Source organism: Oryzias latipes, chromosome 1 (genome assembly GCF_002234675.1).
Source record: "Oryzias latipes chromosome 1, ASM223467v1".
NCBI lineage: Eukaryota > Metazoa > Chordata > Actinopteri > Beloniformes > Adrianichthyidae > Oryzias > Oryzias latipes.
Window position 1 is genome coordinate 17,322,669 of NC_019859.2, and position 13,286 is coordinate 17,335,954.

General features: G+C 37.4%; 1 protein-coding gene across 4 annotated transcripts; it reads right to left on the reverse strand.

Moving 5' to 3' along the window:
- Positions 1-248: 248 nt before the first annotated feature.
- LOC111948731 lies at positions 249-4,615 on the reverse strand. Of its 4 annotated transcripts, none has more exons than XM_023963085.1 (6): positions 4,575-4,615; positions 3,432-3,524; positions 3,123-3,272; positions 2,587-2,720; positions 831-956; positions 249-536 (listed from the first exon to the last, which is right to left on the reverse strand). In XM_023963085.1, exons 2-6 carry the CDS (start codon positions 3,517-3,519, stop codon positions 444-446), a joined length of 591 nt encoding a protein of 196 aa, XP_023818853.1. In that variant the 5' UTR covers positions 3,520-3,524; positions 4,575-4,615; the 3' UTR covers positions 249-443. The 4 variants fall into 4 exon arrangements, 3 of the variants coding, with proteins under 3 accessions (XP_023818853.1, XP_023818886.1, XP_023818812.1); XM_023963118.1 differs by lacking the exon at positions 4,575-4,615 and adding an exon at positions 4,125-4,557; XR_002874713.1 differs by having other exon boundaries at positions 498-536; positions 3,432-3,512; positions 4,575-4,612.
- Positions 4,616-13,286: the final 8,671 nt, after the last annotated feature.

Genomic DNA, 13,286 nt, shown 5'->3' on the forward strand with positions numbered 1-13,286 from the left:
TATTAGCAATTTTACAATAATGAAAAATCTATATTTTTCCTTCAGTTCACATTGCATTCATTGTAACTATAACCTTAACATTTGATCAATTGTAAACAGCACATAGCACTTCAGTTACCATTTTTAACCATGAAATAAAACTTGTGACATTAACAAAAGAAGCACTAGACCTCATTTTAAGTAAATCTTTCTACTGCATTCTACATTTTCTAAAAATAGATAATAAAAAAGTAAACTTATAACCAAGTTTAAATGCATAATTTAAATAATAAAATGCATAAATGTGATAAGATAATATTGATACGAATTCTAAAAAGAAGAACTATAAACACAAAAGATTACCAAGGATTACGTTTATGTCAATACCTAGTAGATCCTCTGCAAGCATCTCTTCTCTTGCTTCGTTGTAGACTTTAGCTAATGGAGCTTTTCTTTGAACAAGCTCAAGCACCTTTGGCACAATACTGGTAAACGCCGTCCTTGAAGCGCTGGCTTAAACTGACAGGTGATGGATGCATTCGGTCAACATCAAACAACTGAAAATTGGAAAAAAAATAGAAAATTAATCATTCACTTTATCTAAAACAAACAAAAGACATAAAACATTCTATTATTCTTTGTTGCCTCTTTCATTGCCATTTCCCTTTAGTGATCTCATTGTATAAATATTACTTGGCTTGAATGACTATATATTTATATATGGGTTTAGAAAATTACAATGTTTTTACAATTGAGTTAAAGCTGTTAATGGTCATTTTAGCAGATGTCTCAGCTCATATTGACATTCAAAATGTATTTTAAGCTGAGAACTGATTTAAAATGTCACTGACCCCTGAGGTTGTCTTCAAGAAAGGGTACTTCTTTAGTATATCCTCTCGCACCTTGCTGAACTGGATATGCAGGACATTCACATGACCTTCAACGGATGATGCATCCTCACCAATGACAGCAACCACCTATTGGATCAAATTTAAAAGTCCATATTAATAATAAAAAAATACAACCGCAAGCACTGATTACTGGGGTTAAAGCACTTTGAGATGATGTTTAAAGACATTTTGTGCAGAGTGGTTTGGAGTTGATCAGAAATTAACTTCTGAGTTGTAGGCGGGGCTATTGACACAGTAGTTACCCTCTGATGATGTCCGAACATCCCTTTGTTTACGCCCTCTCCCTCTAGCTTACAGTCCTTCCAACCTAAAACTAACATTAGTGGTGAAAGCAAAATGGTGACCAATATTGAAGCTTTCTGGCCATAGTTTAGATCAAGCTCAGACGAGTATGATGAAGATGTTAATGGATCTGTTTGTCTGCAAGTGGACGCATCAGAATACAGCAGAGCAGAGGGACTCGGACCCACCTCATTTCGTGTGGTGCGTCACAATAGAGAGCTTCCTCAAACTGCATTTATTTTGTCTGTTCCTGATTCATCCCAATTTGAGTGAATACTCAAATGTGCAGTTTCAAATGTGTTCTTTTAAACGTGCCCATCATGAGAAAAATAATGCGACATGTTAAAAATGGGGGACCCACTCCAATGAAAGTTATTTTTTAAAATGTAGCATTTTTATGATGACATATTGTTATAAGATTTAAGAATAAAACTGTGTTTCTGAATATTTATTTTCTCAAATTGGGATGAATCAGGAGCAGATGAAAAGATGTAATTTGAGAAAGCTTGTAGTTGTTACGTTACAAGCTACATTTGGCAGGCCACAAGCTCCCTGCTCCGCTTGTCTTCATTCTCCTCGTCTGAGTTGGCATCTGGCTCACATCTAGAAGGCTGGATAGCTCCAATATTGCACGCCAATTCTGTTGCTTGGGGGTTGTGAGGGACTGTAAGGTAACGGGAGCGTAAACAATGACATGATGGGAAATTAAGGCCTGTTAACTCTGCAAAACAGTCCTGTCAAGAACTTGAAGGTGAATTCCAATTGAACTGCAGAAACCATGTTCCAGAAAACATTTTTCCCCCTCAAAAACTGCATAATCAATGTCTGTCTTTGTATAATAATAATGGATTGGATTTATCTGCGCTTTTCAAGACACTCAAAGTGCTTACAGTGTGTCCATTATTCATTCACTCCTCATTCATACATGGTGATGGTAGCTACGGTTGTAGCCACAGCTGCCCTAGGGCAGACTGGCTGCCATTTCGCGCCTACGGCTCCTCTGACCATCACCGGGATCATTCATGCACATTGTGAAGTGAAGGAGGGTGAAGTGTCTTGCCCAAGGACACAACGACATTTTTTGGCTGGTGGGAGCGGGGATCGAACCGCCAACCCTTCGGTCATTGGACGACCCGCTCAACCACCTGAGCCACTGTCGCCCGTATAGTCAATATCTTGCTAATTATGCAGAGATTTGTTGAAGGAAATACAGAAGAATTATATGATGAGGACAGTATTCCAGAATGTATTCAATGTGTTGTGACTTACTCGGTGCAATCTGCTGTTTCCCTAGAAAACTTTAAACTAGTTTGGATGATCTGCCTTACTGCACTGTTTGACAACTAAACTGAATTGGAAAGACAGCCTGACTTTGAATGCTTGAAATGACTTTGTGAAAAGATTATTTACTTACTTTGGCAAGAGAGGTGCCTTCAACTCTTCGTCTTGTTGTAGGACTGTGTTGTAATATTATGGTGTCATCTGAGTCCACTTCAGTATCTCCAATTGAACTGGTATTGCAGCTCTTTGCAGGACAACTCTGCTGATCTGTCAAAGTATTAAAGCTTTCAGTTACTGTAATATTTAAATTAGTATGATAGCAAAAACAAAAAAAGTAAAATCAAAGATTTTTAAATACTGACCAACTTAACAGTTTAGCAGATTTATTATCTTGTCTAAGACAGCAATAGGATAAAAAAACTTATACTTATTTGCCCGTGTTTTGTTCCCCACACTATCCTGTCAAATAAATCATTAACCCTCAGACTCCTATTGATGCAAATATACAATCAAAACTCTTCAGCTCAAAAATGTTCTTAATTTAGCATGTACTTGAAAGCAGAAACACAGATTATTTCCCTTGGAAATAAATTCAGGCATCAAAGGGGAATTTACCCAAAACCATTCAAAACAAAATAGATAAATTACAATTTAAAAGAAAAACTTCACCTTCTGGATTTGCATCTTTGGCCAGACAACTTTCCAACACACCAAGGTTTGGGTTTTTCAACAGGAGATCAAAAACCTGCTCATCAACTTCTGTCTTTGAGTCATCAAACACTTTCAAGTCCAAGGTTGGGATGTTGAACTTTTTGGCAGCTGTGACACAGCAAAATTATGTTTAGAATACAGCACAGAAATTACCTTTAAATTAAAAAGCAATTAAAAAATCTGTTTGCATCACAGCTGACAGTTTATCCACAAAGTTGACTGATTCCTGTAAAGAAAAATGCTGGAAATTGTGATGTTTCCACTCACCGCATTCCCAAAAGGATTTGGAGGTCAGCTGAACTTCAAAACATTTATTTTTTTTGGCGTTCGAGTCATGTTCACGCACAGCTTGCATCTTTCCTGGTGGGAAAAAAAATAATATATTACAAAAAAGAAAAAACATTACAACACCAAAAGGTACCAACACAGCATTTATTCAGATGTAAACCCTGTTCCAAATAAATTTATACATTTTAAAATAGTAATGGCAAATATACAGTTCACAAGCTGCCACAGCAATGTTGCAGAATTTGCAGAACTGCTAAAAAAAACACTGGCGACAATGCACTGGCTTCTAAGGGCCTACAGATTTATTTCTTGGAAGTTCATTTAAAAAAATTATTTTTTCCTGGTTTATAAATGAGTTTTTGGTATGGGAAATCGTGACGAGTATCTGGAATCACGGACCTCCATTTAAAAAAAATAATCTGCAGGAGAATGATCAAAATCAACAACATTGTGTAAACTTCGCTTGACCAACAATGAGCGATCATGACAACCTAAACAGTCTGTCACTGTCTTGCATTCGAGAAATGGTGGCTGCGCGCGCACAGCAGCTAAGGCAGGCTGACATATGGGAAGGACTGCCATACTGCGGTGTAAAAAATAAATAAAAATAAAACGTTATTGGACTCCTACACATTACAGATTAAAATGATTAATGCATTGAATTCGACGGACCTGATAAATATCAGCAGGAATTATGGAGCTGGTCGTTTCAAAAGTAGCTGGCTTCCTTACTAAGAAAGACAGAAAGACAAAAAGAAAAAAAAAAAAGGGGGGGGGGGGGTAGGCAACAACAACCGGTGCATAAACGCCAGCGTACATCGGTAAAACGGCGACAAAATTATCTAGTGAAAAAATGTATATATTTCAATGTATTTAACGGAACGCGGTACAACACCAATAAAAACAACAACTTAATTTATTTAATGGCTGCATTTAGCTGAACTTCAAACGGCTGAGGCTAACCGTTAGCAAACTCCCGCTCATAGTTTTCAATCTCCTCACAGGCACATACACGGTGGAAAAGCAATATTCCACTACACAAAAGTTATTCCTTACAGATAAAATAACCGAACCCGCTTAAAACAAGTTTCCAACTTATTTTTGAGCAATTAGCAGACTTACCTCAGTCACAGCCTCTATCTTCCTCCGGCCGCTGCGGGATAACAAAATGGCGGAAGAAACGAAACTTAAGAAAGTATAGTGGGCGTGGTCTCGCTGGTTTACTCCAACATATTTCCTCTACGATTTTACACCTACTTAAATAAAAATTACTGATGGTAACTCCGAAAAAAAGTACTCCCTCATTTTTCCTGTGTAGGTACAAAAGCTAAAAGGTACTAATATGTACACAAAATGTAACGTAGTAACAGAGAAATTTACTTTTTTATGAGAATGTATGATTAGAAAGAAAATAACTTAAATTAACAGCTCAAAGACTAGAAATTTAAATTGAACTTAGGCCAAGTTAAAGCACACCATATAAGGTTAAAAACATCAAATAATTTTGTCTACATTGTGCTTTTGTTCTAAATTAAAGGCAAAACTTAAAACAGCTCTTATATAAGTAAAAAAAAACAAAAACAGGTTCACACTAATACATGTTTAAAAGTTATTATCTTGATGCTCTGCACAATCAATAAAATATAATGTGCTTGTGTACTGTTCAGAACTAGTCATAAAAGATGTGTGGTCTCTTAAATATATTTGGTTATTTTGTGCATCTTTTCCAAATAACCAACAATGTATTAAATGATTTTGGGTGACGTTTCATACACTTTGAATTATTACTTTTGTCACACAAGTGATTGTACCTTTGTTTGTGGAATAAAGGGTCCAAATATGGGCCCTCTGATGGTTGGAAACATATTTGTACCTTTTTTATCCTTAAATGGTACATATGAGTACCCTAAGGTGTAATTATGACTCACTTAGGGTACAAATTCACCATTTGTACCCTAAGTGTTCACAAACGTACCCCAACCGTACCCTTTTTTCTGACAGTGTATATAATGAGATGCAACTGGAAGGAATTGAAAGTCAGTAAACTGAAAACAAGACAAAAACAAATGAGTATACAGCACAGGCTGTAAATTGAGAGGTTTTAGAACGCATAAAAATTGCAGCCAGATTTGTCATAAAGTGCTGTGACCAACAGAGAACATCATTAGAATCCTGAGGGTTTATGAGGCCAATCCCCCAAATCTGTTTTTAATTTTTTATTTGTTTAAACCAAAAATCATCCAAATCATTTCATCAACCAATGAGATTTTGCTTTCATTAAATATGCCATACTTAAAGACCCACTCTAATGAAAATTGTGTTTTTAACACGTTTTTTGTTGCATTTTTCTCAAGGCTCGGGTTTGTAATGTAGCAAATGCAATAGACAGGCTAAAGTCTCCCTTCTCTGCTCCAATTCTGATGCATCCACTTGCAGAAAATAGATCCATGTCCACTATATTACCAAAAGTATTTGGTTTTGATCAGAATCAGGTTTCCTAATCACTTTGTCTGGTCACAGGTGTATAAAATCAAGAAGTCAAGCATGCAGACTGTTTTTAAAAACATTTGCGAAAGAATGGACTCTCAGGAGCTCTGTGAATTCTAGCATGAAACTGTCATAGGATGCTACCTGTGCCACAAATCCAGTAGTGACATTTCCTCGCTCCTTAATATTCCACAGTCAACTGCTCTATCATAACAAAATGGAAGAGTTTAGGAAAAAACAGCAACTGAACCACAAAGTGATAGGCCACGTAAACTGGCGGAGAGGGGTCAGCGGATGCAGAAGCACAAAGTGTAAAGAGATCGCAGACTTTCTGCACAATCGCTACAGAGCTCCAAACTTCATGTGACCTTCAGATTAGTCCAAGTACAGAACGCAGAGAGCTTCATGGAATGGGTTTCTATGGCCGAGCAGCTGAATCCAAGCCATGCATCACCAAGTGCGATTCAAAGCGTCGGATGCAGTGGTGTAAAGCACGCCGCCACTGGACTCTAGAGCAGTGGAGATCCTCCCATTCTATTTTTCCATCCATAAATCTGATGGACGAGTCTGGGTTTGGAGGTTGCCAAGAGAACAGTACATTTCAGACTGCATTGTGCCGATCATGAAATTTGGTGGAGGAGAAATTGTGGTGTGGGGTTGTTTTCCAGGTCTTGGACTTGGCCCCGTAGTTCCAGTGAAAGGAACTCTGGATGCTTCATGATACCAAAAGATTTTGGACAATTCCATGCTCCCAACCTTGTATGAACAGTTTGGAGCGGGCCATTCCTCTTCCAACAATACTTTTGGTAATAAAGTCTACGTCTTCATTTTCCTCGTCTGAGCTGGCATCAAAACTGTACAGATGGGTAGCTCCAGGACTGAAGGTCTTTTTGCACAAAAATAGCAAAATTATTCTAAAAACAAATTTACAAAAGCATCACAAAATGTAAAAAAAAATTGTTTAATCTAATAATCTCCTAAATGAGTAAAACTCTTTTGTCAACAATGTACCACAGCTGAGCCAACCTTCTTTTCTACATCCCATAATGCATAAATAATGGGAAAAATTATGCCTGAAACCACCAATTTTAGGTAATGGATTTCTACCAGGTAATACACACCATTGTGGAATTTTATTTAAAAGTGTTTCTTTTTTTACACGAGAAAAAAACTTGGGATCAACAACCAAAAACCTAAGTGCTGTAAAAAGTTGATCGATTTTTTGTAGCTAGCGCAGCTTTTGATATCAAGAAAAAAATAATTTTCCTAAAGCAGACCTGCTGGTGCTGTTGGGTTCCATGTTTATCTGAATTTTATTTAAAATCCTTGAAAGAAGTATGTCAGCTTGGCCTGCCTTCTCTATGGATTCAGTGGTTTGGACTTTTACCTGGAGATTAGCCATCAGCACAAAAGAATGGGTCAAACCTGAAGAATCACAACTATTATTTTCAGCAATGTAAATTTCTTTTTGTTTCAGTATCGTTGTGACACAATTATAAAAGTCATAGATTGTCTTGTCAGCTCTTTAGCAACATCGCTTATACTTTACTATGCTTTCCAGAATCAATACAATATTTCTCCCAATAAATAATGTAGGCCTGAAAAAGGTCCATTGCACACATCGACAGTTGGCTGCAATTAGGGAGCAGCAGCAGAAGTAACTGATGACAGTCCTTCCCTCCCTCTGGCTCACACCGGATCAGCAGAAAATGAAGACGCAGAGACCACTTTGTCACCGGCTGAGGGTGGACCTGGAAATGACTCCTAATGGAAAACGGGCTCCCTGTGCCGCCACTGCAACTGCTGCTCAAAGCACTTTCTCCAGGCAGATGAGCTAACCCCAGACAGTTTCCAGCTCCCTTTATCTAGGCTTTTAATATGCCCTGAGCAGCCTGAAGCAACCGCTAACTGAGGTTAGGAGCCGTCTGTGACAAAATGCATCAGTGCTTTTCTTCAAATGTTTTTACATTCATGTAAATCGATCACTTTGCTTTCATTACGTGACTTCCACCCAGATTCACCCAGAAAGAAATGAAAAATTACTCCATACAAATAATAAAACTATAATAAAGTTCAAGGGGAGGATGATCAGTTTCTCCTCCATACTAATTGCGTCATCAACACGTCACGGGCCAAATTTAAGTTCCTGGTTGGTTGAATTTTTAACCAAAGTTCAGATATTTGAAGACAAATATTAGGCATGTGTCACAAGTTTTACCATGCTGATAATGCAAAATGCGCCGCAGGAGGTCTGATCATGTCTGTACATTGACTCACCATTGAAACTGGCCGCCCCTCCTGCACAAATCACGTTCATTGTGAGCGCAGCATTATAGAGTAGGAAATCGTTATTAAACAGATTATTTTTTTTTAAAAGAGTGAAAATGAACTTCTACTATTTTGGAAGTCAGAGTAAATTCCATAGTTGGAGAAGACTGATGTGCCAACAGCTCTCCCCAATTGTTGTGAGAGATTTTGGGACATTGAGGCCACTGGGTTTGGAACAATGAGGTGAGCAGCACTTGCATTCATTCAACAGAAGTCTGGTCTGTAAAAAAAAAAAAAACAGAATCTGTATTATTATCTCTTGAGTGCTCAAAAGATAAAAACTAAGGTAGTACTGGTTAAACCAGCTTCTGCCCAAAGGAAGACCATTTATCTGACTCCTTTTGCTTCCAAGTATGTTCCTCTCAAAGGGTTCTTTCAGCTTTTCTATTACGTCTTACAATTTTGTGAGATATAAAATGTTTTACCAGGGCAGTCAATGATGTCATACTTGTAGGAAGCACCACAGGCAGTGACAAAGACAGGCAAAAGCAGCCTCTCTTTATGTCACTGTGCACCACCCTGCAGGTGTCTCACAGTGATGGAGAGGGCTTTGGGAAACATTTATTTCTCTGATCCACTTTATCGACCGTGCCACTGTCAGAAAGTAGCAAGCAGTGGTAGGGGGGCTTGAGTGGAGCAAGTGGCTCTCGGCGCACACATTGACACTAAACTTTACCACTTTCTCTTTAGCTGTGAGCCTGGAACCTCTTTATGGTGATTGTTTTATCAGGGTTCCTGTCCGTCCCCTGGGAAACCGAGGTCCAAGGAGGATGACCCTCATTTTCTGAAAGCAAAGTGTTCAGTATTGATCAGCAGGAATGAGCAGCCCTGACATGGGTTAATTTACTGGAGCTAGAAAGGTTCATTGTTTCCTGTCATTCCTGAACTGATCACACTGACCTTTGCCGCACTGTCCTGTCTTGTACAGAATGTCCACACATACATGTGCACACACAGGCCCACACACGCACACACACCTACAACTGGATAGTTTCAAATGGGTTCTCTCCTCACTCAATGACTGACCTCAGCTTGTTTTCACAGAGGCTTTAGATGCAAAGTTAACCAAGTGATTCTTATGTGAGACTATGTTTCTCCTTAAATATACTGATCAGGAACAATATTTCTTGAAATTAAACATCTGATCTCATGTGAGTTACTACAGGAAAAATAAAACTAATTATTTCCTAAATGAATGTGGTGCATGCACAGCAACAGCAAATCCAAACTGCATATGTTGCATTAATGAATCATCAGTCATCTGAAACTTCATGATTACTTCAGCACAGCATCAGAACAAATCCCTTCTTCAACCATTTTTTAAGTTATGAATAATATACTTTCAGAGTTAGTTATAAGATTTACCATGAAAAATAGGGTTTAGAGACATGTTTCTTTCCCAAGATCAGCTTTAAAAGTACATATTTTCGAAAATGATTCTATTAAGCTAAGATCAGTCCTTGTTTTTTCTCAATTATGCGTTGGTTCTCTTCAATTTTTATTATTCCAAAATAAATGCTTTAGGATTGATTTGTTTTTACCATCTGTTACATGGGGAAAGGCAGCACGCAAGGTTTGAGGCAGATTTATAAATTAATTAAATGGAGCCAGGACAGTTGACCAAATAACCACTGGGTGGATTTTTTTTTCCAAGTAAGAGAGTCTCCACTGACTACAATGTAAAACTATCAAATGTTGCAATAGGAATAATGTTTAATTCGAAAAGCATTTTTGTCTTCTGTGGTTACAATTAAAATCTGTGACAATAAGACTTAAGTGATAGCTACATGGCGATGATGGCAAAATGATCAAATTTCTTTTGAATTTGCAAGCAAAAAATGAATGGATTATCTAAAAACATGCTCTGTGCAGCTCATATATAAGGTCGCTGGTCAATTTCAGCAGCCAAAACTTGGATTTAGGGTAGGTGTGAAATTTATCAGTAACTTAAGGATTTTTTGAATCAGTACTTTAATTTTCTGAGATGAAAACAGTAAAAAATAAAATACAATATAAATTAAAATAAAAAAATATCAACATGAAATAAAATCAGTTCTCATACTTAAATCCTCACTTATCTTAGCCAGAGAGCTCTTCTGAAAGAGAAAGAAAAACTCAATGATTATCTCTTTGTGGTCAGCTAATATTAAAAAATACAAGTCGTAGCTGGCTTAGGAGCAGCGTTTAGGACATGCACCCTTCATCCCACATTGGACGTTAGAGGCTCTGGGTACACAGACATTCATGTTGATTCCATAATTCTTTTATGCATTTTAGAAATACAAATGTAAATTTTAAAAATGTAAACACAATAGGAATGAGAACACTTATGGACACAATTGGCCAAAAACACATCGTCTTTAACTGCTGCTGCTATGAAAAGAAAACAGCTCAATACTTTCCCAAATTTGAAATGGAATATGATCAATATTAAAATCATATCTTCTGCTCTGAGTATTGAGAAAAGTCACAGGTCAAAGGTGAATGTGTTTGGCTGAAAAGGCCAGTTTAGTTACATTCAAAGGTCAAAGCCTTAATGCAACACTCAATTCAAGCTTGTTAGGGGCATGGCCTGAAAACCAAACTACATATTTAACACAGGGCCACATTGTTGCAGACAATGAAATCTAAACAAAAGAATGCTCTCTTTAAATAATTCAAACACACACACACATTATATCCAGCGAGAGTTCTAGCTTGACATGACGACATTTAGGTGCTCTGATATTTGTTTCAATGAAAGTCAAGTTGAATGACCCAAAAAACAAAACAAGAAAAAATGTTTACATTTTTTTCTTACAAAAAATGTACGCTGCTTTCAGAGCCTTAGTGATTTATCTGACCATGATTCAAAGGAGCAGCGTCATCTCACACTCAGGATAATTTAAGTCCGTATTGCTGCCAACACATTGTGCCATCTTACAGAAACTACTTGCATGGATATTTTAGTACAAAGGATAAATGCGCCTGGATCCTCAGTAGCTTCATGACAAAGGAGGAATGCGTTCATGTTACCAAAGCAGCGAGTGTTTTAATGGAACAATAGAAGTGGAAATTATTTTAAGCCTCCAGAAATATTTACATTTTTACCTATACTTTTTGTTTGCCTAAACTGTTTCATTAATGATTATTTTATGGAGTTCTAAATAAGTAGATGCTGAAATATTATGAGTTGTTTGATTTTGTTTGTGTAATCAGTGATTCATTGTAGTTTTTTCAGTAGTATGTGATTAATACTATGTTTTTCATAGGATGCCCTCCAAGAAAATCCATTTCTAAGGGGGAGCTTGACAATTTCTTTTCAAGTACGGTATATATCATTTACTATTTACTATATAGCATGCATTTGACATTTTGTGGTGCTGTCCGGATCTACAATTCCAAAGTCCAGTGCCCTGGAAATTTCCTGGTAGTCTCAGCAAAAGCCCAGTGTACATCAATGCTCACTAGATTGACAAATATAAACTATAATGCACTGCGTTTGAACAACTTTTCATGTGAAAAAAATGTATTTTCATTTTTTTGAATAAAGAATCCAAGTTCTCATCATCAGAACACTGTGGATTCATAAATTGTATGTGTAAAATGGTCATATTTATTAGGTTGTTACTTTGGAAATCAGAGATGTCATATTTGCTGGTAAAAAAAGTAGTGAGTGTGGTGTCCCAATTGCTTTTAAAATTCAGGGCACTGGATAGTCCTTTATATATCTTTTATAGTTTTTGAGTAGTTAGCAAGTGGGAAGGGAATTTAGACAGAGCCATAGACTTTCTGAAGTTCAAGAAAATGTCTAAATAAATGTTGTTATCAGTTGCTTTAAAATAAGACATGACCATAAGTACTGGCCATTTTTCACAGTTATTGTTGTTTCTCTTTTTTTTTAAATTGCCTTAAAACAACACGCACAGTTGAGCCACACAAAGGTTTTCTTCATTCTAAATCACAAAAAAAACTTTTAATTTTACTTGTACTTTTTTTTTTCTGGAAACATGTAAAAACACATTTAAAAAGGTCAAACATGCAGGTGCAAAATAGTTAAGATATTATCTATCTTAACTTTTTTGGTTCATGTTTGCCACCTTCAGTTAACTCAATGTATCGCTTTTATTTACTTTGCCTTTTTTTTTTGCAGAATTTACACAGCTGGGGTAGGAAGTATGGAAGAAATAAATCCATGAAGTGTCATCTCTCTCCCCTCCCCTTTGCCTGGCATGTGTGAGTGCTACGCCATTTCTGATTAGTGCCGCCTTTCCCTCCCAGAAAGGCAGCAGACAGGAACAAACTGATTACTGCCCATCTTCAGGGAATTGGAGACACCTAACAGGAGGATCACATTAACATATTAACGGACTCTCGTCACCTGAAGCCCTCCTAATATCCGTTTCGTGCTCCTTTATTTTTTTGGAAGCTGGTTTGGTTTGAAGCGCATTTCATCTTCAGATGGAGAGCAAATAAATAAAGAACGATACTGGCTCATGCTCTCTCCCTGGGCACGCTATCTGTCATCGATGATAGGTGAAGAGGAGAAGGGAGTCTTTGAAGTTTTTCGACATAAAAGGCGCAAATAAACGCAAACACATCCTTTCAGCTACTCACATGAAATTAGGACCTGCTGAAGAAGGGGGTAGGAAGCTGGCCTCCGCAGCCACACCTAATCAAACAGACGGCAGCAAAAACGTCAGTCCGGGCTCTACTGGGAATATCAGAATTAGGAATGAGAAAAGAAAGGTTTAAAGGAAGCAGCGCTTTAATCTGTCTCTGCCACTTTTCCACGATTTCAACGACGTTCTGCTGAAACAAAACAACAAACAAAGAGAAGAAATAGAAAAGTTTTGCGGCTTGATGAAATCGATGGAAGGAAACTTTGCGTTGGTTGACAGGGATGTGAATGAAGTTGAGTCTCACTTTAATATCTTCAGTCTTTGATTTTTCTTTTTTTTCCATTGAAAATAAAGATCCGAAATGGTCCTGTGCATGAAGCCTGAACGAGAGCGTCCCTCTTATGACCTACCTCAGAGC

Coding starts and splice junctions, on each gene's coding strand:
- LOC111948731 (XM_023963044.1), bottom strand. CDS start 3,567: ATGTTTTTTCTTTTTTGTAATATATTATTTTTTTTCCCACCAGGAAAG. Junction 3,273..3,431: donor CAAATCCTTTTGGGAATGCG/GTGAGTGGAAAC, acceptor GCTGTGTCACAG/CTGCCAAAAAGTTCAACATC. Junction 957..2,586: donor AAGGCACCTCTCTTGCCAAA/GTAAGTAAATAA, acceptor TTGATCCAATAG/GTGGTTGCTGTCATTGGTGA.